Raw genomic sequence first — 23644 nt, forward strand, 5'->3', positions numbered from 1 at the left:
TTACTGTTCCAGCTATGTTAGACGTCCATTATAGGGTTCACAAATCAAGTTTGAGACCAACAACCTTACTGGATGTACCCTAACCTGGGCCTAGACCAGTATCACGCTACTCTGAGATTTGCTACAATGTTTAAAGTGGGCTAAAGCACACACAGATCTGGAACCAGTATATAAATATACACTTCACAGGGAGTATCTCATTATTATGTGCATTGCTCTAATGTGTGCTCTTCATTCATAGCTGATAAAGGGTTGTTATACATACACAAATATATATATATAATAAATACAGCATTTAAAGTGATCAATTCTTTATCCCCGATCCCTTTCAGAGTATACAGTAACTGTGCACACACGCACACGCACACACACGCACACGCACACACATGCACGCACACACACACACACCTTAAGTGTTGGGTATTGGTAGCGTAGATCACTAAAAATTCTGTCCAAAAACAATCGAGACAATCTAAGCTGTTCAGAAGCGTCTTTGTGACTGAGCAGCTGAGTCTTGCTGAGGGCGTACAGACGCTCAGTACTGCATATGTATACCACAGTCTAAACACTTTCACACACGGTAGACTTCTCCAACAGCCTTCCGCTATCTCCTTCATGACAAACTGTCATGATCACGACTGTTGTTTAGTGCGTGTGCGTGTGTGTACATATTTTAAACAGACCTTGTCACACATATGGACATTGACCCTGCACACACATATGGGTGGGTGGGTGGATGCCCCCCCAACCCTCAGGCATTGAGCAGCTCATCCTCTGAGCGGCCGATGGCGTCAGGGTTGGAGAGAGGGTCCAGGTCAGCAAACAAGTTAAACCAGGCAGACATGTCCCTGGCTGCACCGCCGGAAACTACAGAGAGAGAGAGGGGGAGGGGGAGAGAGAGAGGGGGAGGGGGAGAGAGAGAGAGATACATTACTGACCACAGCCATTATGACTTTTTATTCAACTCATCAAAACCCACTTTGAGTAATGGTGCCACACACACTCTCACTCACACTGACACTCACACTTGTCATTACATCACAACAAGCTCTCACCATTGGCTGCTGTCTTGGGGCCAGCATGAGCCGATTGGGCCAGACCAGAAGAGGGAGGGGGCTGTAGGGGCGGAGCCTGGAACATGGGCGGAGTTGCCCAGCCTGCGAGACAGATGTGGGGGGAACAGAGGATGAGGGGAGAGGCAGATGGAGGAAAGGAGAGACAGATGGAAGGGAGTAGGGTCATTTGATCATCCTTCAAGAACGAAATGGAGGACCACATAAAAGTTTACACAGATACATCAGACTGAACCCATTAGAAAAGCAGACAAACTCTCTATAGACAAACTAGGTTTAACGGGAGCAACTTAAATCAACATATCACTATAAAAATAAAAACACTGAGGTCCATAACCCAATATGAATGAACATGAGTGTGTCGCAGCACAGTCCTCCCACCACCAGGGGGCAGACGTGCAGAGGCGGCTGACCTGTAGAGCTCAGGCTGTGGTCCAGGAGCTGGGAGGGCAGGAAGCCGGTGGGGCTGGGGGGCTGAGAGGGGGGGCGGACCGCACCGCTAGGCGCGCCGGCGGAGGACTGGGGAGGGGGGGGGGGCGCAGGGGTGTCGGAAGACTCGAAGAGGCCGAACGCGTCGCTCCACTCCCGGCTGAACTCGTCTGCGCCCAGGGGGCCCGGGCTGAGGAGGTCCTTGAGGAAGGACATGTCCCCCCTCTCTCCGCTGTCCTCCTCCTCTTCCTCCGTCAGGAGCCCCGGCGTGCCCAGGCCGGCCCCGGGCCACTGCTGGGAAGGACCTCCGGAAAGCAGGTCCCTGCCTGGAGCACAGGAGGGAGGAAGGGAGAATGGGGGGGGGACATAGAGGGAGTGAGGGAGAGAGAGAGAGAGGGGGGGGGAGAAAGAGGAGGAGAGAGGATGAGATAGAGAGAGGGAGAGTATAGCAATTTTTTACATTTTTGTCTCAAAGTGCTTTACAACACAATAACAACACAATAGAAACAGTAAATACAACATGACCTGAACAGCCAACTGTACACCCCCCCCCCCCCCCCCCCCAATAGCAAGCCAAGGGAAAACTCCCCAGTTGAAAGAAAGCATAGGGTACCTAGTGGCAAGGAAAAACTCCCTGGTAGGTAGAAAGAAACCTGGAGAGGAACCAGGCTCAGGGTGAGAGGCTAGGCTGAGAGGGAGGAGTAGAAGAAGAAGAAGAGAGGGAGCTACGTCATGGCAACAAGAGGACGTGTCGCTGGGCTGAGAGGCAGAACTGCATGAGTGCAGTGCAGGACGGAGGGTGGAGGGGCGGAGGGGTGGAGGGGTGGAGGGGCGGAGGGCCTCTTTACCAGTGAAACCAGCAGGGAGGGGGTACTCTGTGGGGCTGAGCTGCAGCCCTTCAAACCCCCAGGCGTCAGCAGGGGGCGCTGCAGGCTGTGGAGGGGCCCGGGGCTGCATAGAGGGCCCAGGCGGGGGCCGGAGCTGGGGCAGGTCGCAGCCCAGGAGTAAGAGGTCGTCGTCTGTGCTGGCTGCACTCAGAGGCCCACTGAGGTCACACAGGGCTGGGGTGTGTAGTAGTACAGTTTGTGACGTTAGAATTATAAGGTTCTATCTCCATTTTTGGTCAAAATTGAGTTTTTTACATAATCTGATCCAGTAGGTGTTTATTAATGCCTGTGTGGTTTTATTTGTAAAATGTTGAAATGTTTGAGTTAGTAATTCATAAAATACAAAAGTTCCATCTCACAAAACATAATGGAATGTAAAAACTTTGACGCTCAATATCTCTGAACTACCCTAAACGGAGATAGAACCTTAGAATTCTAAGCTCACGAGTTGGTTGTGGTGGTGAATCAGGTGAGGGTTAGGAAGTCTCAAGTTCAAGTTGTATTGTTTCAAGTTGTTGACACTGCAGCACAATGGCAGACTGGCATACTTGGGCACAATAGAAGCAATATTATGTGACACTTTTCTAACAACTAGAAGAACTTTACCGCACGCACCCCACGCACACACACTTACCAGAGTCCAGACTTGCACATAGAGAGCTGTCGCTGGTGTGGCTCTGTCCATCAGCACTGTGGGCGGGGCCTGTGAAGGAAACCACGGCCATATAAGGACATCAGAAACACACCCAGGACCAACGACGTTCACCAGTCATGTGATTTCTATGCTCCAGGACCACCCTTAATACCCCAACATGTTAACTTACACTTACTGTATTAGACTAAGGCTGTGTTCGGAATAGCGTACTAGCATACTACTCATACTAGATATGACGTAGATTTTGAGTATGTAGTGCGTTCACACTGTACAGTATGCGAGATTTGAGTATGCAAGAAATTTAGTATGTGAGCAATTATTTCCGGGAAAATTTAAGTCAGTTACGATGGACACTAGCTCTGGTCCTATTTCCCAAAATGCATTTCGCGTCCAGGGTTGCAGAGTTGCGTCCAGGGTTGCCAGATGGGGCGGGTTACCGCCAAATGGGCTACTTGATTTTGAGGTTATAGAAAGTTTAGGCTGTAAATTGTCAATCCTATCTGGCAACCCTGTGCGCTTTCAGCCTCATCAAACTGCGTCATACAAACTTGTCATACAGCTTTTGTTTACATTGTCCGATAGCCTGGGGACCGAAAGCTTACAATAAACATAGTTTTTTGCACATATTTGAGTGTGCAGATGCTGCTTTTTTGCACTCTATTTGATACTCTTCAGCTGCAGCACCCCAGCTAAGTCTGATCACGGATGAGCGGTGGTATTTTCACTATACTGGGAATTAACATGTATTAACAATAATTAACATTAACATGGTGAAATGCATTCTTAGACATGACTACATCGTCATGATTACAAATATGCCACTTGAAATGCATGAAATCCAAGTTTATTTGTGTCTTACACACATCTTCACCTAATATTTGACTGTTTGTAGCCCAATCACGAATGATCCCAGTATTGTAGCTTCAGTTGGTTGTACTGCTTGCCCACGATATGTTATTGCTCATATATATTTATTTTAATCATGTTATTTTACCAACTGTTAAGACAACAATATAGTAAGCTAGTTACTTGAGCTAGCTAAAGATGTTGGCCCCCCAAATCATTTTACAACGTGTTGTAATTATGTTACGATATTTCTGTCGAGTGAGTGAACTGAACCACCGTGGTGCCATCCCGAGAAGTGAACCGGGAGTAAACTCAATGAACAGGGAGTTCAACATGCTTAAATTCACTCTGAGCAGTGTCGACATCGATGGGGGTCTCCAATCGACTCCATTCAAAGTGATTTACGATCCCGCCCCTCTCCCCTGTCCGGACACATTTGAATTTTCACCGTAAGCCCCGGTAAAGCGACGTTATTAACCCGCAAAGAGTGTGCCCCGGGCACCGTATTTGTCCGTGAATAACACCAGCTAGGAAGGTGGTAAAAACACAATACTGCTTAGCTCACTCCACCATCGCTATACGGTCATTTTGAGCCATCAACCAACCCACTGGCACCCCGGGAAGTTATGTTTCGAACCCCGAGAGCATGCATAAATGTCTATCCGGAAAGAGTGCACCGCTGCACGCGCCTCTCCTCGGTAACGCGGAGGAACGAAAAGCTTACAGCACCGCGTATTCCCAGGCGGTCTCCCATCCAGGTACTAACACGGCCCAACCCTGCTTAGCTTCCGAGGTCAGACGAGATCGGGCGTATTTATTTTTTTTGTAATCTTTTATTATCAAAAATAAATTTCACAGATAATTTGTTCAGTTGGTTATTTACATTATTCACAAAACACATACAGATACGATACGTAAATAACACAGTGAGACATGACAGACAGCACAAAACAGAATGTGGGACAGACATAGAATAGACAAAAGACGACAACAAAAAAGACCAAGTAGCATACCAGGTCTTATCTATGCCTGGCAGCCCTTGGTCAAATCAGAAAAATCATAACGTCAACATAACAAATAAACCATACGCAAAATAATCCAGACAAAAAAAACAATAAAGAATGATAAAGCAAAGGATATGACACATAAAAAAAACGGGTGATTCATGACAGACAGCGCAAAAAGTGGGACAGACACAACCCTAACCCTAAACCCTAAACCTAAACCAGAATAGACAAACCAACATGAGACCAAGTAGCATACCAGGTCTTATCTATGCCTGGCAGCCCTTGGTCAACTCAGAAAAAACATAAAACAAACATAAACACTGACTCAAAACCAAACACAGATACTAATCCTCTATATTAAAACCTAACATCCCTGATCCCGTAATAGTCACCAAAGTGCTATTATTGACAAAGTGTTTACCACAATCTGCTTTCCCCAGTGTGTGCACTAACCTAACATCCTTTTTAAATAGTGACACAAACAACTCCCATACCCTGGTAACTTTCCCCTCATAATGTGCTACATTCCTCCTACATACAATTGCATACCTTACGTGACTCAACAAAAAATTAACCAAATCTACGTTCACTTCTTTCTTTTTTCCCACCACCCCAAACAATAACAATTCCTTCCATTCAATCTCATTCATGACGGTAACCCCACAGTGTACACTTAACAACCCCTTTACTTTCACAAATAAGACAGACAAACTTGGACATTCAACAAAAAAGTGGTCAAAATGTTCATCCCTCCCTTTACATACATCACATACCCTACCTACATTCCTATCCATTTGGTGCAATACAACATTTGTGTAAACCCTATTGTGCCTAATCTTAAAATCATTGTGCTCACATTCTACGCTATTATATTTCACACCCAAATTTGCCCATACCTTTCCCACATCAATACCTTCAAAAACCCTTTCCCACACCTTCTCTGACGCTGGCCTCACCAACCCATCACCCAGTAAATCCATGTATATCCCTTTTGTTTTCACATCCTCAAACTTGACCTCTAAACCTTTCCTTTCTACCCTTAATTCTACCATCCTTTTTTCCTCACCTGCCTCTCCCTGTCCTAACATTAACGTTTTCCATTCCCTACTTATACTGTCCCTAATTCTATTATACACTCCTGCAATCCCACCTATTCTTATATCCCTATTCACTGCCCTTATTCCCTGCACTATCTCCTGCTCTGTTTTGAAATTGTTCTCTGACACTAAATGTTTTACCTGTCTAAACCCTGCCTGTTCAAAGTGCTTACTAACTATCATCTTGCTATTGTACTTTATCTTGGGGTTAAAAAAGATGGGCTGATTTAAAACCTCAACTTTCCCTACACACTTGTACCTTACCTGCTCTAAATATTTCGCCCATGCCTCAAACACCTCTCTATAAAACAGTGACATTCCCTCATACCGTGGTTTATTAAAAACCATTAAAAGACCATTCACACCACACCCTCCATATCTGTGCAAATAATCCTCAAAGAAACCCATCCAACAATATTCATCCCTACCATACAGAAACTTTTTCACAATTTTGACCCTAAGTGCCCTTTTCTTCACTTCTATATCTATCAATTTTAACCCCCCATTCTTATAACTATTTATTAACACCCTGTGCCTAATTAGTGCCTGCTTGCTATCCCACAAAAAACTATTTATCACCCCATTCAATTCTTTCGTGACCCACAAAGGTAAATCTAGTGCACTCAACACATGGTTCACCTTTGATAGGATCAGGCAGTTTATTACCGTCACCTTTCCCCTTAGTTTCAGTTTTCTCCTTCTCCATGAATTCAGTGTTTGTTTCACCCTGTTCAAAATCCCTGTCCATGTTACATCCCTTGCTTCTTTTTCATTCACACCCACATTCACTCCTAGCACTTTTATCATTCCTTTTGCCACTTTCAAAGGTATATCACATTCACTCATGTCTACACTCCCTACACACAGTATTTCTGACTTCTCTACATTCATTTTGGCCCCTGATGCTTTCCCATATACTTCTAATAATTTGACTACTCTCTTCACACTGTCTACATCCCTAACTGTTATGTTTGTGTCGTCTGCATACTGATGTATTAAACTCCTCCCACCCCCTGGAATATGTATACCCTGAATGTGTTTGTCTGATTTTAACAACGTCGCCAGTGGCTCTGCTGTAATGCTATACAGCAGACTGGACAACGGACAACCCTGCCTAACTGATCTTTCTAAACTAAAACTATCTGTCAAAACTCCACTACACTTTACCCTACTCTTTGCACAACTATACAGTAACCTAATCCACTGAACTATCCTCTCCCCAAAACCAAACTTCTCTAACGTCCTAAACATAAACTCATGCTCTACTCTATCAAAAGCTTTATTGAAATCTACACTCAACACTATCCCTCCCTCTTCCTTCATGTGTTTCACTGTATCCCTGACTGATCCTATTGTATCCGCTATATCTCTCCCTGGTATGCTATACGCTTGAGTCGATGACACTATGGACCCTACTACTGACTTAATCCTATTGGCTAAAATCAATTGTATTCAATAAACTAATTCCTCTGTAATTCCCTAACTGTAACTTACTACCCTTCTTGTATAATAAAGTAATTAACCCTGTTGCCATCGACTCACTAACCTTCTCTACCCTTTCCATTTCCTTATAAACCTTCAACAAAATCTTACTAAGCACTGCACTAAAACACTTGTAGAATTCACCTGGTAAGCCATCAGAGCCCGGGCTTTTGCCATTATTTGAGCTCTGAATGGCTAAGGTGACCTCCCCCTCTGATAAATCCCTATCACACCCTTCCCTGTCACTATCTGCTAACCTATGCTCAACTGTCCCTAAAACTTCTCCTACACTGTCATTGTCTACACTACCTTTTTTGAACAAATTCTCATAATACTCCTGCACTGTCTCCAAAACCCCTACATAGTCCTTCACTATCTCCCCTTTCTCATTCTCTATCTCTTCTATGTATGTTTTCCCCTGCTTCTGCTTCTCTAACCCTAAAAAGAACGCTGTGCATTTCTCCCCTTCTACTGTATACTGTGCCCTACTCCTAACTATAGCCCCTCTACACTTCTCCTTTTCATACGCTTCTAATTCCCCCCTAATCTCCATGTATTTCACTACGCTTCTATCTGGGTCCCTGTCTATTTCTTTTAGTTCCTCATCCATCCTCCCTCTCAATACACTTTCTTTTCTCTTTCTATCCTGACCTCGTTTTCTACAATAACTAATACTTAATTGTTTTACCTGTCTCTTAACACACTCCCACCATTCACACACATTCTCTTCATACATTCCACACTTCATTCGCTCACTAATATGCTCATTCACCATATCCCCTAATACCCCTATCCCCTAATACCCTCGTGTTCAAACACCACACACACACCCCTTTCCCTGTGTGCCTACCCCCTAAGTGAAACGTGATTGCTGCGTGATCGCTGTACCCCGTGAATTTGTGTTGTATATCTCCTATTTCCTTTTCTATCCCCTGTGACACTAAACATAAATCTATTCTACTCTGCTTCAAAACCCCACTAACTACCTGTCTTCTCGAAAACTCCCTCTTACTTGTGTTCCTAACTCTCCATACATCTATTACATTTCTCTGCTCTATCATTTCTAATAACCCCCTCCTAGCTGAATCTGTCTTAAAACTATCTACTCTATAAACATCCATCTTAGTGCAAAATACATTAAAGTCACCCACCAAAATACAATTCCCTGTGCAGTGCAAGCCTAGTTCTACAAAAAAATCCCTCTTTTCAACCTCTCTGTTTGGTGCATACACATTAATTAATCTAAACATAACATTATTTATATTAAATTCTATCCCTATTACCCTACCCTTCCCGTCATTCAAAACCTCTCTTACATTCTCTACCCTATTCTCTTTAATTAATATCGCTACCCCACATGATTTATTCGTCCCATTATTTGTAAACAGCATACCCCTCCATTTCCCCTTGATTTCTGTCATTTTGGTGTCTGTCCACTTTGTCTCCTGCAGTACCAGAACATCAGATGTGAAAGTCACCAGCACCTCCTCCAGCTTCTCCATGTTATTGAGCCCATTGATGTTTATGGAGGAAAGCGTGACCATTGAAAACAAGTGTAGAAGGATAAATATGTTTACTGCCATTTTTTATTTCATTTCTTCTTTCCCTCCACGTTCTGCTGCTTTGATTTGCGCTTTAGTTTCCCCGCTAAAAGCGCCCTCTTCCTCCCTCCCACTATCGTCAACAGCTCAGACTCGTCTTGCTCCCCGCACCCATCGTCACTGTTTGTTAACATCTTTTCAGATGCTTTCGGGGGGGGGCTTACTGATACGGCCCCTCGTATCCGTAAGTTCATGGGGGTTCCCTCCTTTGATTTGTTGCCTGCCTCTTGTGCTTCTCTCGGGCGCGCGACTCTCGGGGGCAAAGGCTCTTGTTGGGAACCTCTCCCCCCGGTCGTCTGTGCGCTCCCTTGCAACTCCGATGCCTGGGTTACCCCCATAAAGCTGTCGAGGCTCGACCCCATGCCCTCCCCCCATCCCACTCTCTCCTGTCAGTCCCGACCACCTCGTGCTCTGAGTCTCTGACACAGTCTGAGCTGTCAACGATACTCCCTCCTCCATCCCCTCTTCCTCCTCTCCCTCGCTCTTCTCTTCCTCTTCTCCCTCGCTCTTCTCTTCCTCCTCTCCCTCGCTCTTCTCTCCCTCTTCTCCCTCTCCCTTCTCTTCCTCTCCCCCCTTTCCCCCCTTCCCTTCTTCCTCCCTCTCCCTACACTTGCATTGGGATTCCAGGTCCCCGCACCCCCTGCACTTGTTTTCAAAAGTCGCGCATTCCCTCGCATAATGCCCGCTGCGCCCACACCTTCTGCACTTGAACTCGGGACATTCCCGTAGGATGTGCCCTGGCTGCAGACACATCCTACACACCTTCACCTGTCTGTCATGAATCACCCGAAAAAAATCAGACCCATTGTCCGTCTCGAACTTGGTCGAGTACGGCAGCGATTTTACAACATCATTAAATTTCACTTTTACAAACCGTGTTCCTTCGCATATGCTGGTCCCCGGCCACATCCTCCTCTTTATCGGGGAGACCGCGTGCACCCCCCAGTCTGTTAATTTCCTTAGAATGTCCCCGTTCTTTGTGTAGACCGGCAGTCCGATGAAGGACACCACCATTTCGTCCCCGCACAGTTCCCTCGCCATGACCCTCGTCTCGTTGATCTTGAAGCCGTCGAGCAGCCTCTCTTTCCCCTTCGGATGGCTCATCGTGATCTCGTACTTATTTAATCCTATGTATCTGCAGCCCACGACGAGCCCGCACACCTCCTTCGTCGCCCGGAGCAGCGCCATCATGGTCACCTTCTCCTCGCCGACCAGCTCCACCGCCACCGTCAATTCCTTGCTGTAGGCTGGCACCTCTCGCTCCTCTCTCCTCTCTCCCTCTCGTTCCTCCTTCTCCGCTTGCGCCCTCGCTTCCGCCGCCTGTTTCTTCCTCGCGATTCTCTCTCTCTCCTCTCTTATTTCATCTCTCACTTTCTGTCTCTCCATCTCCTCTCTCTCTTTCTCTCCTTCTTTCGCCTTGCCTGTGTCCGTGTTCTTAGCCGTGTTGTCTGTCGTTCCGCGTGCCTTTACCATATTGAGCCGTCCGAGTACAAACAAAAACGAAAAAACAAAAATATCCCCCCTAACAGCAAGCTGCTGGGGGAATAAACTCTCACACACTAACTCTCCTTTCACTCACACAAACTACGCAAATATTCAAACACTTAACTCTCATGCACACAAACAAATTCCAAGAGCTCACGCTGCTATCCCAAACTTTTTACGACAGGTCGTATTCAGACTGGTATGGCCGTGAGCAAGAGGACCATGACCCTAAGCATCCATATGCCTGTGCCTGGAGCACTCTTGTTCATGGAACTTTATTATATAAGCACTCTATTTGTGGGTAGACTATGCAGAAGGTGTCCTGGATGAAGGGAGAAGTTAAAATTGCTCTGAGAGTGCCGGAGCGCACACTGGGTGCAACGTCATAAAGGGACCAGGTAATTTGATTGGACAAGAGGCATTCCATGAGTGCTGATCATATTTCCAGGGCGAATTTACGAACGCAGCTAGCGAACAGAAGACGCAAAAAATCATCAGATCAGATATATAAACGGGTTATTTTGGTAAACTGGACACATTTTGGGAATATATGTGGTTACTTTCTCGCCTGAAAACATATTAAAACTTCATAAAATGACATGTTAACACTTGTAAAGCCAAAATTACATATTTTAGCTAATGGAGGTTTAAAATGGAGGTTTAAATTCGCCACTCCCGGCAAAATGCATTCTGGGAGGCAGTATGCGTAATGTGTAAATGGTCGGCTGGTTTTCACATACTTATTATGAATTTAGTAGGTAGTATGCAGTATATACTCATTGAGTATGCTAGTATGCAGTATGCTAGTATACCATTCCGAACACAGCCTATGGCTATTATGGCTTGGCAGCATTAGATGAGTGCTTGCATTACAAAGGGCTTCGAAACAAGGAAAATCACCAGCACAGATAAAAAAAAAAAAAAAACGCTATATTTGGGCCACTAGGGGGCGGACATACCAGCATCAATGGCAGCTTCTGTCGGCTTGTCTTCATCCAGAGACACCAGACTGAGGAAGAGGAGAACACACACACACACACGTGCACACGCACACACACACGTGCACACGCACACACACGTGCACACACACACACACATACATACATACATACACACACACACACACACACACACACACACACACGCACGCACGTGAAAACAAGGCCCTTACACATAACTGAGATGAGAGGACAGATGATGTCAGGTACAACAGGGAATGGACAATGTAAGACGAGGGCGTGTGTGTGTGTGTGTGTGTGTGTGTGTGTGTCTCACTTGTCTGTGTGGCTCTGTGGAGCCCTCTCTGTGTTGTCCTCCTGTGTGGGTCCCTCTGTGATCAGGTCCAGGGGGTCCCGGAGGTCCTGACAGAGGAGGAGGGTGAACGGCAAATACAAACAACACACAAAATGTCACCAACCACACACAGACACACACAGACACACACACACACCCTCATACACTCACTCTCTCTCACACACACACACACACACACCCACACCCACACCCACACACCCCCACACACACACACCTTGAGTGTGGTGAACTGGTAGGGTACGTAGCCTTGGAAGGCCACGTGGATCTCAGCCATCACATGGGCCGTCTTCTCCCAGAACTGAACCAGCGTGGCCTGTAGACACACACAGCTCAGACACTACACACTGAAACACACACACACACACACACACACATCTGATGCAAATGGACATGGACACACACACACACCTGGTAGGTGCAGAGGGAGTGAGACAGCATGTTGCAGCGGCTAGCCCCCAGCATGTCCACCTTCTGACACACGTCGTTCTTCAGCTTCTCAAACTGGCCCTTCGTCCCCCTCACCTGGGCCTGCACCTGGACACACACACACACACACACACACACACACACACACACACACACACACGGTTCAACATATCGCAGCTCTAAACACACAAGACACCATCGCCCTCAAATGTACACACACACACACACACACACACACAGATTGGGATTTCAACACGTCACAGGTATACACACACACACACAGACACTGTCACGCCAAAATGTGTACACACACCAGGGCTTGACGCTTACCTTTTCCCCAGGTAGCACTGTGCTACCATGTTGAAAAATTTAGTAGCACACCAAGAATTTCAGTAGCACAATGAAAATTGCGCAATTTTCGTCAACAACGACAACAAATTATCATAATCATAACATATCAAAATGATCATAACCGGCTCTTGGCCGTAATAAAAATGGAGACTCACACAATGTAAAGGGGAAGTAAGAATCTTAATTTCAGTTGGCCCACGGTTCGGTATGAACCTCGGTTTTTGGGTCACGGTTCACGGTTCGGTAGTCATTTGAATGTTAGACATCAGGCACATATAGGGTTAACCTCTTTGTAATGAAACCGGAAGCAACCGCTGCTAGCAGCTAGCGGCTAACAAAACACAGCGCTACGAACTATGAGAGCTGTATCCCATATACCCATTATGCGCATTTTAAGCATATAGGACTCGCGTGAAGCATTTCTGCGACACGCGTTTCTGTTCACTGTTTTCATTCCCTCATCGCTTATACACATAGGTTTGACTGCGCATGACAGTAGTTCAGCAGTTAGTCGCACTGGTGCGATTGAATGTATTTCCAAGTCGCACAGAAATATATTCACTCGCAAATGCGACCAAAACAGTCGCACTGTCGAGCCCTGACACACACCCCCATCCCCACCCCCCACATCCCCACACACACACACACACCCCCCCCCCCCCTACCCCTACCTTGCGGAACTTCTCCAGTTGTTTGTAGGTGTCGGGGTCCAGCTCCATGGACACGTCCTTCATCCAGAGCAGCGCCCCGCGGTACTCCGTGCGGGACCTCTCCATGCGGGTCACCGTCAGCAGCGTGTCGGCGATCGCACGCCTCCGGAACGTCTCCACCTCCTGCTCCATGCGCTGCAGGGGAGGGCACAGGGCCATCCTGGGGCGTGTGTGTGTGTGGGGGGGTATGTGTGTGTGTGGGTGTGTGGGTGTGTGTGTGTGTGTGTGGGGGGGGGGGGGGGGGGGGGGGGGTTGGAGGAGAGGGGGGGGGGGGGGGCATCAGGGGAAAAAGGGGAAAAAACATTAGCAAGGCAGGCTACAACCCACACCACTTAGCATCCAGACAACCTTTCCCTGTTTGTCTCACTTCTAATCAGTCTCTCCGTTTACATGTTAACCGTTGTAGCAGACGCTTTTATCCAAAGCCAGATAAAACGTGGATTACAGGGACAGTCTCCCCTGGAGTAACTTAGGGCTATGTGCAGGGGTGCACATAACTTTTTGGGGCCAGTGCTCAGAGGAGCACCTAGGGATGCTGCTTGGTGCTCCCCGAGCTCGCGAGTCACGACCCCGTCCCACAGGATGGATGAAAAAGGGATACATGGATAACTTATATTAGCAAAACAACATTTATTCTAAATAAAGATGAACGAACAAATGATTGTGTGCAAAACGAAATAAACAAATGCAAAATCAAATGACTGCTCTTTAAGCATGAAAGTCTGTCAGACTCCTTTAAACACAATGAAATCAACTGACATCTCTTTAAGCACTAACTGAATGTCTGTTCTTTAAACACAATGAAATCAACTGACATCTCTTTAAGCACTGCTCTGTTCTGTAAACACTGAAATTAACTTTTCAACAAAAAGTTACAGCCTAAGCATTTACTTATGCTACAAGCTTAATCATCATCACTGCTCTCTTGACTGCTGTAAGTTATCACTGTCCTCAATTTCAACCATGGTAGAGGATGTTGTAGGCCATCACTTTAAATAGCTCATTATTTTGATTGTGCAACAAAGTCTTTTTTTTCTTCTTTCTTCTAATAGAATTCCCAACCATATTCCCTGGGTCAGTAGTTGGTGTTGTTTTTCCTTTTAGCGACGAGTCGTTCGGGACTGAATTGTCACGTGTCGGCGTGATAACCGTGCGATACGCGATACGCGGTACGCGGAATGAAAGTACGAGTTACGATACTTTCCGAATGTTTTCGTGAGGGGAGTCGCCGTGGTCGTCGTGATGGATTACTCGTCGGGCCTTCGGCTGAGGGGACGGCAAATAGTTACTTACTTGGTGGGGCTTGCTTCTTGGACCCAGCTGTTGGTGCGCAAAAGCGCTGATCTGCCGCTGATCTGCCGCGCAGCATGCATTTTGGCGACGCATGCGCACTGGCGCACCAGTTATGTGCACCCCTGGCTATGTGCCCTTAGGGCTACTTACTAAGAGCACACTAGTGGTGGTGTCCCCAGGTGGGGATTGGAACTCATGACCTTCTGATCACCAGTCCGAACTCACTATCCACTTGGCCTCCACTACCCCACATTTGTCTATTTGTCTTCCATATTACTCTATTTTTTTTCCAAAAACCATTGAAGTGTGAACGTGACGTGACCCCTGACCTCTGCTTGGCGGAGCCGAAGAGGGCCTTGCTGGTGGCGTCCATCATGTTGCCTGCCCTGGTGCGGTCGTGTTCCGCCTGGAAGCGCAGGAACAGACCCAGCTCGTTCTCCTCCTGGGACAGGTCTGCAGAGAGAGAGAGAGAGAGAGAGAGAGAGAGAGGGGGGGGTTAGACTCCTGGTACAGGTCTGCAGAGAGAGAGAGAGAGAGAGAGAGAGGGGGGGGGGGTTAGACTCCTGGGACAGGTCTGCAGAGAGAGAGGGGGGGGGGGTTAGACAAGGTCTGCAGAGAGAGAGAGATGAGGGGGGGGTTACACTACTGGGACAGGTCTGCAGAGAGAGAGAGAGAGAGAGAGAGAGAGAGAGAGAGAGAGAGATGGGGGGAGGTTACACTACTGGGACAGGTCTGCAGAGAGAGGAGGGGGGGGGAGGGGGTTAGACCAGGTCTGCAGAGAGAGAGAGAGAGGGGGGGGGGTTAGACTGCAACACCTCCCCTACCCCTACCCATCTCCCCTAACCTTGCCACCCCCCCTAACCCTGCCACCCCCCCTCCCCCCCTGACACGCATACAGCCTCCCCTACCCCTAACCATCTCCCCTGTCCCTACCACCCCGCCCCCCCTCCCCGTTCGCTAACTATGTGTTCCATGTGCCCATGTTATCTGTTGCTTGTTGTTTCTGTGTTTTCCATTTCTCCCATATTGTCAGCGTATTTGAGCCTCGGAAAAGCGCTATATAAATTTAATGAATTATTATTATTATTATTATTAGACTACTGGGACAAGTCTGCAGAGAGAGAGAGGGGGGGGGGGGGTTAGACTACTAGGACAGGTCTGTGGTCGGATCAATATTCAGGTGGGTGGGGGCACACAGAGTATGACAGTGTGATGACAGAGACAGTATGACAGTGTGATGACAGAGAGACAGTATGATGACAGAGAGACAGTATGACAGTGTGATGACAGAGACAGTATGACAGTGTGATGACAGAGACAGTATGACAGTGTGATGACAGAGAGACAGTATGACAGTGTGATGACAGAGAGACAGTATGACAGTGTGATGACAGAGAGACAGTATGACAGTGTGATGACAGAGACAGTATGACAGTGTGATGACAGAGACAGTATGACAGTGTGATGACAGAGACAGTATGACAGTGTGATGACAGAGAGACAGTATGACAGTGTGATGACAGAGAGACAGTATGACAGTGTGATGACAGAGAGACAGTATGACAGTGTGATGACAGAGACAGTATGACAGTGTGATGACAGAGAGACAGTATGACAGTGTGATGACAGAGAGACAGTATGACAGTGTGATGACAGAGAGACAGTGTGACAGTGTGATGACAGAGACAGTATGACAGTGTGATGACAGAGAGACAGTATGACAGTGTGATGACAGAGAGACAGTATGACAGTGTGATGACAGAGACAGTATGACAGTGTGATGACAGAGACAGTATGACAGTGTGATGACAGAGAGACAGTATGACAGTGTGATGACAGAGACAGTATGACAGTGTGATGACAGAGAGACAGTATGACAGTGTGATGACAGTATGACAGTGTGATGACAGAGAGACAGTATGACAGTGTGATGACAGAGAGACAGTATGACAGTGTGATGACAGAGAGACAGTATGACAGTGTGATGACAGAGACAGTATGACAGTGTGATGACAGAGAGACAGTATGACAGTGTGATGACAGAGACAGTATGACAGTGTGATGACAGAGAGACAGTATGACAGTGTGATGACAGAGAGACAGTATGACAGTGTGATGACAGAGAGACAGTATGACAGTGTGATGACAGAGAGACAGTATGACAGTGTGATGACAGAGAGACAGTATGACAGTGTGATGACAGAGAGACAGTATGACAGTGTGATGACAGAGACAGTATGATGACAGAGACAGTATGACAGTGTGATGACAGAGAGACAGTATGACAGTGTGATGACAGAGAGACAGTATGACAGTGTGATGACAGAGACAGTATGACAGTGTGATGACAGAGAGACAGTATGACAGTGTGATGACAGAGAGACAGTATGACAGTGTGATGACAGAGACAGTATGACAGTGTGATGACAGAGAGACAGTATGACAGTGTGATGACAGAGACAGTATGACAGTGTGATGACAGAGAGACAGTATGACAGTGTGATGACAGAGACAGTATAACAGTGTGATGACAGAGACAGTATGACAGTGTGATGACAGAGAGACAGTATGACAGTGTGATGACAGAGAGACAGTATGACAGTGTGATGACAGAGACAGTATGACAGTATGATGACAGAGACAGTATGACAGTGTGATGACAGAGACAGTATGACAGTGTGATGACAGAGACAGTATGACAGTGTGATGACAGAGAGACAGTATGACAGTGTGATGACAGAGACAGTATGACAGTGTGATGACAGAGAGACAGTATGACAGTGTGATGACAGAGAGACAGTATGACAGTGTGATGACAGAGAGACAGTATGACAGTGTGATGACAGAGAGACAGTATGACAGTGTGATGACAGAGAGACAGTATGACAGTGTGATGACAGAGAGACAGTATGACAGTGTGATGACAGAGAGACAGTATGACAGTGTGATGACAGAGAGACAGTATGACAGTGTGATGACAGAGACAGTATGATGACAGAGACAGTATGACAGTGTGATGACAGAGAGACAGTATGACAGTGTGATGACAGAGAGACAGTATGACAGTGTGATGACAGAGACAGTATGACAGTGTGATGACAGAGAGACAGTATGACAGTGTGATGACAGAGACAGTATGACAGTGTGATGACAGAGAGACAGTATGACAGTGTGATGACAGAGAGACAGTATGACAGTGTGATGACAGAGAGACAGTATGACAGTGTGATGACAGAGACAGTATGACAGTATGATGACAGAGACAGTATGACAGTGTGATGACAGAGAGACAGTATGACAGTGTGATGACAGAGAGACAGTATGACAGTGTGATGACAGAGAGACAGTATGACAGTGTGATGACAGAGAGACAGTATGACAGTGTGATGACAGAGAGACAGTATGACAGTGTGATGACACAGAGACAGTATGACAGTGTGATGACAGAGAGACAGTATGACAGTGTGATGACAGAGAGACAGTATGACAGTGTGATGACAGAGAGACAGTATGACAGTGTGATGACAGAGACAGTATGACAGTGTGATGACAGAGAGACAGTATGACAGTGTGATGACAGAGACAGTATGACAGTGTGATGACAGAGAGACAGTATGACAGTGTGATGACAGAGAGACAGTATGACAGTGTGATGACAGAGAGACAGTATGACAGTGTGATGACAGAGAGACAGTATGACAGTGTGATGACAGAGACAGTATGACAGTGTGATGACAGAGAGACAGTATGACAGTGTGATGACAGAGACAGTATGACAGTGTGATGACAGAGACAGTATGACAGTGTGATGACAGAGACAGTATGACAGTGTGATGACAGAGACAGTATGACAGTGTGATGACAGAGACAGTATGACAGTGTGATGACAGAGACAGTATGACAGTGTGATGACAGAGACAGTATGACAGTGTGATGACAGAGAGACAGTATGACAGTATGATGACAGAGAGACAGTATGACAGTATGATGACAGAGAGACAGTATGACAGTGTGATGACAGAGAGACAGTATGACAGTGTGATGACAGAGAGACAGTATGACAGTGTGATGACAGAGAGACAGTATGACAGTGTGATGACAGAGAGACAGTATGACAGTGTGATGACAGAGAGACAGTATGACAGTGTGATGACAGAGAGACAGTATGACAGTGTGATGACAGGGGGAGGGGGTATGACAGTGTGATGACAGGGGGAGGGGGTGGTGGTTCAGTATGAAGGGCGGGTCCACTCACGTATAATCCTCTGCTGGTACTTCTCAATAATCCTCAGCAGCTCTGTGCAGGTGGTCTGGACCAAGCGGAAGAACTGGGGGGGAAACAACCACAACACAACACACACAGACACATTTAGAGGACACAAACATACACACATCACACACTTTTACACTGCTGGTCTCAGATCCTAAGTACCATTTCCTGCCGTTGTGCCCTTGAGCAAGGCACTCAACGAGGCACTAGGGGGGTGCCGCACCGTGGCTGACCCTGCACACCTCTGGATTGTGACATGTGACGCGTGTGTGGCCGGGCGTGTGGCTTGAGAGCAGAGCAGAAGACGGACAAATAAAGAGCTGCACACCATAATTCTGCACACCATGTTTGTTGACCTGTGTAGAGAGTGTGTGTCTGTTACAGCCAACAGACCGGGTCAGGGACCACAGACACCGTTAGGCACCCTGACTCTCTCTCATAGGGGAACAGACAGAGTGGACCTGCTGGATAATCAGTCAATCAATCTCCTCTCAACCAGAACAACTCACTCAAGAGAAAACACACGACATCACTTAGGGAGATAGGACAAAAGGATCATCTGTCTGGTAGCCATGGCAACACATCATTTGAAGCCACCGCAGGGCACTCTCTGTCTCTGTAGAGGAAACGGAGCAAGCAGACGGGGTGAGTTTTTTTTTTTTTTTTTTTTTTTAAGCCAAATCCTCATTTAGGATCGTTTATGCCTGCGTCACTGCAATATTTGCACAAATCACGACATGAACAAATTGTTACTGCTCTGCACTTTACAGTTTCCACTGGCCGGGCCATCGTTTGAGTTAAGAATGAGTTATTAACGGACCTGCCTGGATAAATAAAGGTTCAATACATTTATTTTTTATTAAATAAACAATTCACACAATAGTGGGTTCACAAATTTGGATTTGTACCTTAGCATAGAGAAGCAGTGACCTAGTAGACTAATGTCCTGTAGTTCTAATCTACTTCTAAATGCCACACTCGCCACCTGCTTATCTCAGTGCCCTTATCTGCTGTGCTGATTACAGCTCGTTTCTGAGCACTTTACAATGAAGATTCTACCCAATAAATACTTTCTATTGTCCCAATAAATAACATCTCACACACATGAAATAGCCTGATGAATCACAGACAAAAAAGACTGAGAACGGAGAAAGCACATGTGTGCGCGCATATACACACACACACACACACACACACACACACACACACACACACACACACACACACCTCCTAGTTACTGATTCACCCAAGGCTGGAAAGTCACCACCCTCATCTAGGGAGCAGACAAGCCCAGACTGGCAGCCGTACACCTGCAGCCTAAGTGGAACACCTGAGCGCTACAATATCAGATTCTCCTCAGATTTCATCAGAGATCATCACACGCACACGCACACGCACACGCACAGCACACTCACACTCACACTCACACTCACACTCACACTCACACTCACACTCACACTCACACTCACACTCACACTCACACTCACACTCTCACACACACACACACACACACACACACACACACACACACACACACCACTGCCTCAAACACACACAGATCTCCGCTTCAAACACACAGGCGCGTATAGAGACACCTCTGTCTAGCAGAGGCACACTCATGCCATTTTAACAAGATGGTATTTGTCTAATGACCTACCAAAATCAACAGTCAGCCAAATGTCATGCACACACGCACACGCACTCTCTCTGCATCATTGTTCATCCTTGTTTCACCCCCACAGGGATCCTGAACCATCAAGAGACAGAGCCGCATTCATAAGAAACAACAAAGCACCTTTTAATATGAGCCTACAGTAGGCCTATAGAAACAGATACTTCCAAGTAAACTGAGCTTTTTAATCATTACACCAACCCCCACCCCCCACCGCCCCACCCCCATACCAGCAGGTGCAATACTTACTTTGCCCATAAACCTGAGAAAGTTACTTTTTTAAATGAGGTTATTTTATAGCCTTGTAACACCCCCTTGCAGAACCATGACTTGCGAGACAGCTGATGCAATCACATCCAACCTGCCTGCTCCCAGCGCTGCCTGCTGTGACTCAGGGAACAGCTCATAACAGACAAGCAGTGAGACCCGGCAGAGACAGACAGACCTGCAGCCATTTGTCAGGATTGCAGGCACAAGAGCAGAGTGATTAGTCCCCAGTGTAATAAGGCTCTCTCTCTCCCCATCTATCTCATCTCTCTCCTCCTCCTCCGTGCACCACGGGGACTGGGAGCAACAATGACGGAGGTTTGACAGAATAAGGTCTCGGGGTCCAGAGCAAACAAAAGGCTCTCAGTCTACCGCACCTCTCTGAAACTGTAGCAGGCACTAGTCACACACACACACACACACACACACACACACACACACACACACACACAGACACAGACACAGACACACACACACACACACACACACACACACACACACACACACACACACAGACACAGACACAGACACACACACACTCTTTTCAAACCTTGATAAAGTATCAATTCCCCCTTTCCAAGCCTTGCGCCAGTGTATATGGACATGATAATGATATACTATTCAGATATTCCAACAACGTTGTTGGTGATTGGACCCTCAGAATGAGAAACTGTATGCATTTTGATATGATTTGATACTATTGATGGTATACAATTGATGACTGATAATTGCCACTGGGCCATGTCATGCCTCACCTCCAGCTTGGCGTCCAGGTCAGCGTCAGAGGCCACCACGTACTCGTCCTCCTTCTTCCCCGTGGCCTTGATAAGCACCTGCTTGGTCTTCCAGAACTTCTTCTGCATGCGGGCCATGACAGAGCTGTCTTCTCCCAGTAGGGCCCGGCCACCGCTCAGCATGTCTCCCTGGAACCTAGCAGGAGGGCGGCAGTTGGTTGAAACTTGAAGACTTGTGACGGTCAGCGCTAACGCCTTGCCGTTAAGCACGTTGGGCTAACTAACCCGGTCATGTTATGTAGCCTATCACAAAACATGCAGAAGATGGCGTGAAACAACTTGACAGTTTCATTGACTGACTGAATGACGTGTTTACCTCTCCATTCTTTCCTGCAGCTTTTCTTCCTGTTCTGTAAATAAACAAACATAAAGATGTAATTCATCATTCAAGCCCATTATATGGCAGATGCAGGAATGTAATGTACGTTATTGTGACTTGTTCACGATGGGAAATCTTACCTTCAAATTATAGTGTACAGTATGTTTACATCCGGCAGACCCTGAAATAACAGCTGCACCTTCAAATTCAACTGTCAGATGAGATTATATATACACATTATATACATATCCACACAGGTATTGAAGTACGGTGTGAAATGCTATGCATCACAAACCACAACTATGTACAAAAGGGTGTGTGTGTGTGTGTGTGTGTGTGTGTGTGTGTGTGTGTGTGTGTGTGTGTGTGTGTGTGTGTGTGTGTGTGTGTGTGTGCACGTGTTGCTCTTGTCATTCAAAGGTAAGACATTGACACGGAAGAGAAGAAAAGTGACAGCTGTTGTCGCGACAACTGATGATTCTAGTAAGGAAACTCTCACTTGACATCCACTAAAACGTTGAACCGTGAGTAAGTCAGGACAATCGTCTCTAAAACAGTAAATGACCCAAACACACCTGTCAGTGTCAAAATAAGAGGATGCGACTGGAAGAGAGGACGACATCATCATCATCATCATCATCATCATCATCATCATCAACCCGAGCCAGCTGGCTAGCAGCGATATGTGGTTACGAGGTTGACCGGAAACTAGGTGTATACATTTTTAGGGATACTTTATGGCTTAGGTGACAACCTGCTGTGCTAAATCTCACTCTCACAACGAAAACACAGCATTTTCTTTAAGCATGCAACTGCGCAGGCTGCGTTTTATTTGACATGTAGTTCGTTTACTAGCTAGCTAACGATGCTCTCAAGGGGTGCGTTCGTAAATTCGCTCTGAGAGCGCCAGAGCGCACACTGGGTTCAACGTCATAAAGGGACCAAGTAATTTGATTGGACAAGAGGCATTCCATGAGTGCTGATCAGATTTCCAGGGCAAATTTACGAACGCAGCCAAGGATATGTCGCTCCTGCGTACAGGTGCTAGTTCAGCTAACACACGTCAGATCAGGATAAACATCTTTCTGCGGTCTCCTACTTCCAACGAATTACACTGACATTTCATGTCTACGACCGAAAGGTGAACTGCAGCATAAACGCCATTCGGAAAGTGTTAAATACATCATCACATATGAGATAGTTTAGGCTTTACCTCCCAGAGCAATCCAAGAGCTCCCTTTGTCCAGCAGCAGCAGCAGCCCAGCAAGCAGCACATCCCATCCTCAGACAGACTAGAAACAGGATATGCAAAGTGGCTTTATGCACGGCCACTGGGGGGCGCTGTGGTGCTAGTGAGGTATTTGCCACTGGGGTGCATTTGAACCAGTTGGTGGGAAAAAAACAGTTGGCCTATTTTGTACACAATATAAGAGGAAGTGCAAGATAAATATGGAGCTGCGCCTAGTTTCCACAATTGTGACTAATTCGCACGGGTATGAATGGGTGAGAAAGGTTTGTTCTCTAGAACACAAAACCTTAATGATGTTATAAAATAACACTCAGTTATAAAATGACTGACATGTATTGATAATTAATAATAGTACTGTACATAAGACAAAATGTCAACATTTGACTGGACCAATTTCTTCAAATGTACCCTTCTAAC

At 46.5% G+C, this 23644-nt stretch overlaps 1 protein-coding gene across 1 annotated transcript; it reads right to left on the reverse strand.

Moving 5' to 3' along the window:
• Window positions 1-741: 741 nt before the first annotated feature.
• ical1 (islet cell autoantigen 1-like) lies at window positions 742-23222 on the reverse strand. The gene is made up of 16 exons (XM_080531693.1): window positions 23192-23222; window positions 22119-22159; window positions 21976-22009; window positions 21621-21795; window positions 18912-18984; window positions 14986-15109; window positions 13325-13523; window positions 12285-12410; window positions 12091-12189; window positions 11838-11923; window positions 11522-11571; window positions 3024-3092; window positions 2351-2563; window positions 1487-1828; window positions 1056-1157; window positions 742-867 (listed from the first exon to the last, which is right to left on the reverse strand). Exons 3-16 carry the CDS (start codon window positions 21981-21983, stop codon window positions 752-754), a joined length of 1782 nt encoding a protein of 593 aa, XP_080387819.1. The 5' UTR covers window positions 21984-22009; window positions 22119-22159; window positions 23192-23222; the 3' UTR covers window positions 742-751.
• Between the last annotated feature and the right edge of the window lie 422 nt (window positions 23223-23644).

Source organism: Nansenia antarctica (genome assembly GCF_963989245.1).
Source record: "Nansenia antarctica genome assembly, chromosome: 5".
Classification (NCBI taxonomy): domain Eukaryota; kingdom Metazoa; phylum Chordata; class Actinopteri; order Argentiniformes; family Microstomatidae; genus Nansenia; species Nansenia antarctica.

Excerpts from the sequence above, each read along its gene's own strand:
- ical1 (XM_080531693.1), bottom strand. Across the intron at positions 3,093-11,521 it reads AGAAGCTGCCATTGATGCTG|GCCCCGCCCACAGTGCTGAT; the intron begins GTATGTCCGCCC and ends TTTCCTTCACAG. Across the intron at positions 868-1,055 it reads CCCCAAGACAGCAGCCAATG|TTTCCGGCGGTGCAGCCAGG; the intron begins GTGAGAGCTTGT and ends CTCTCTCTGTAG.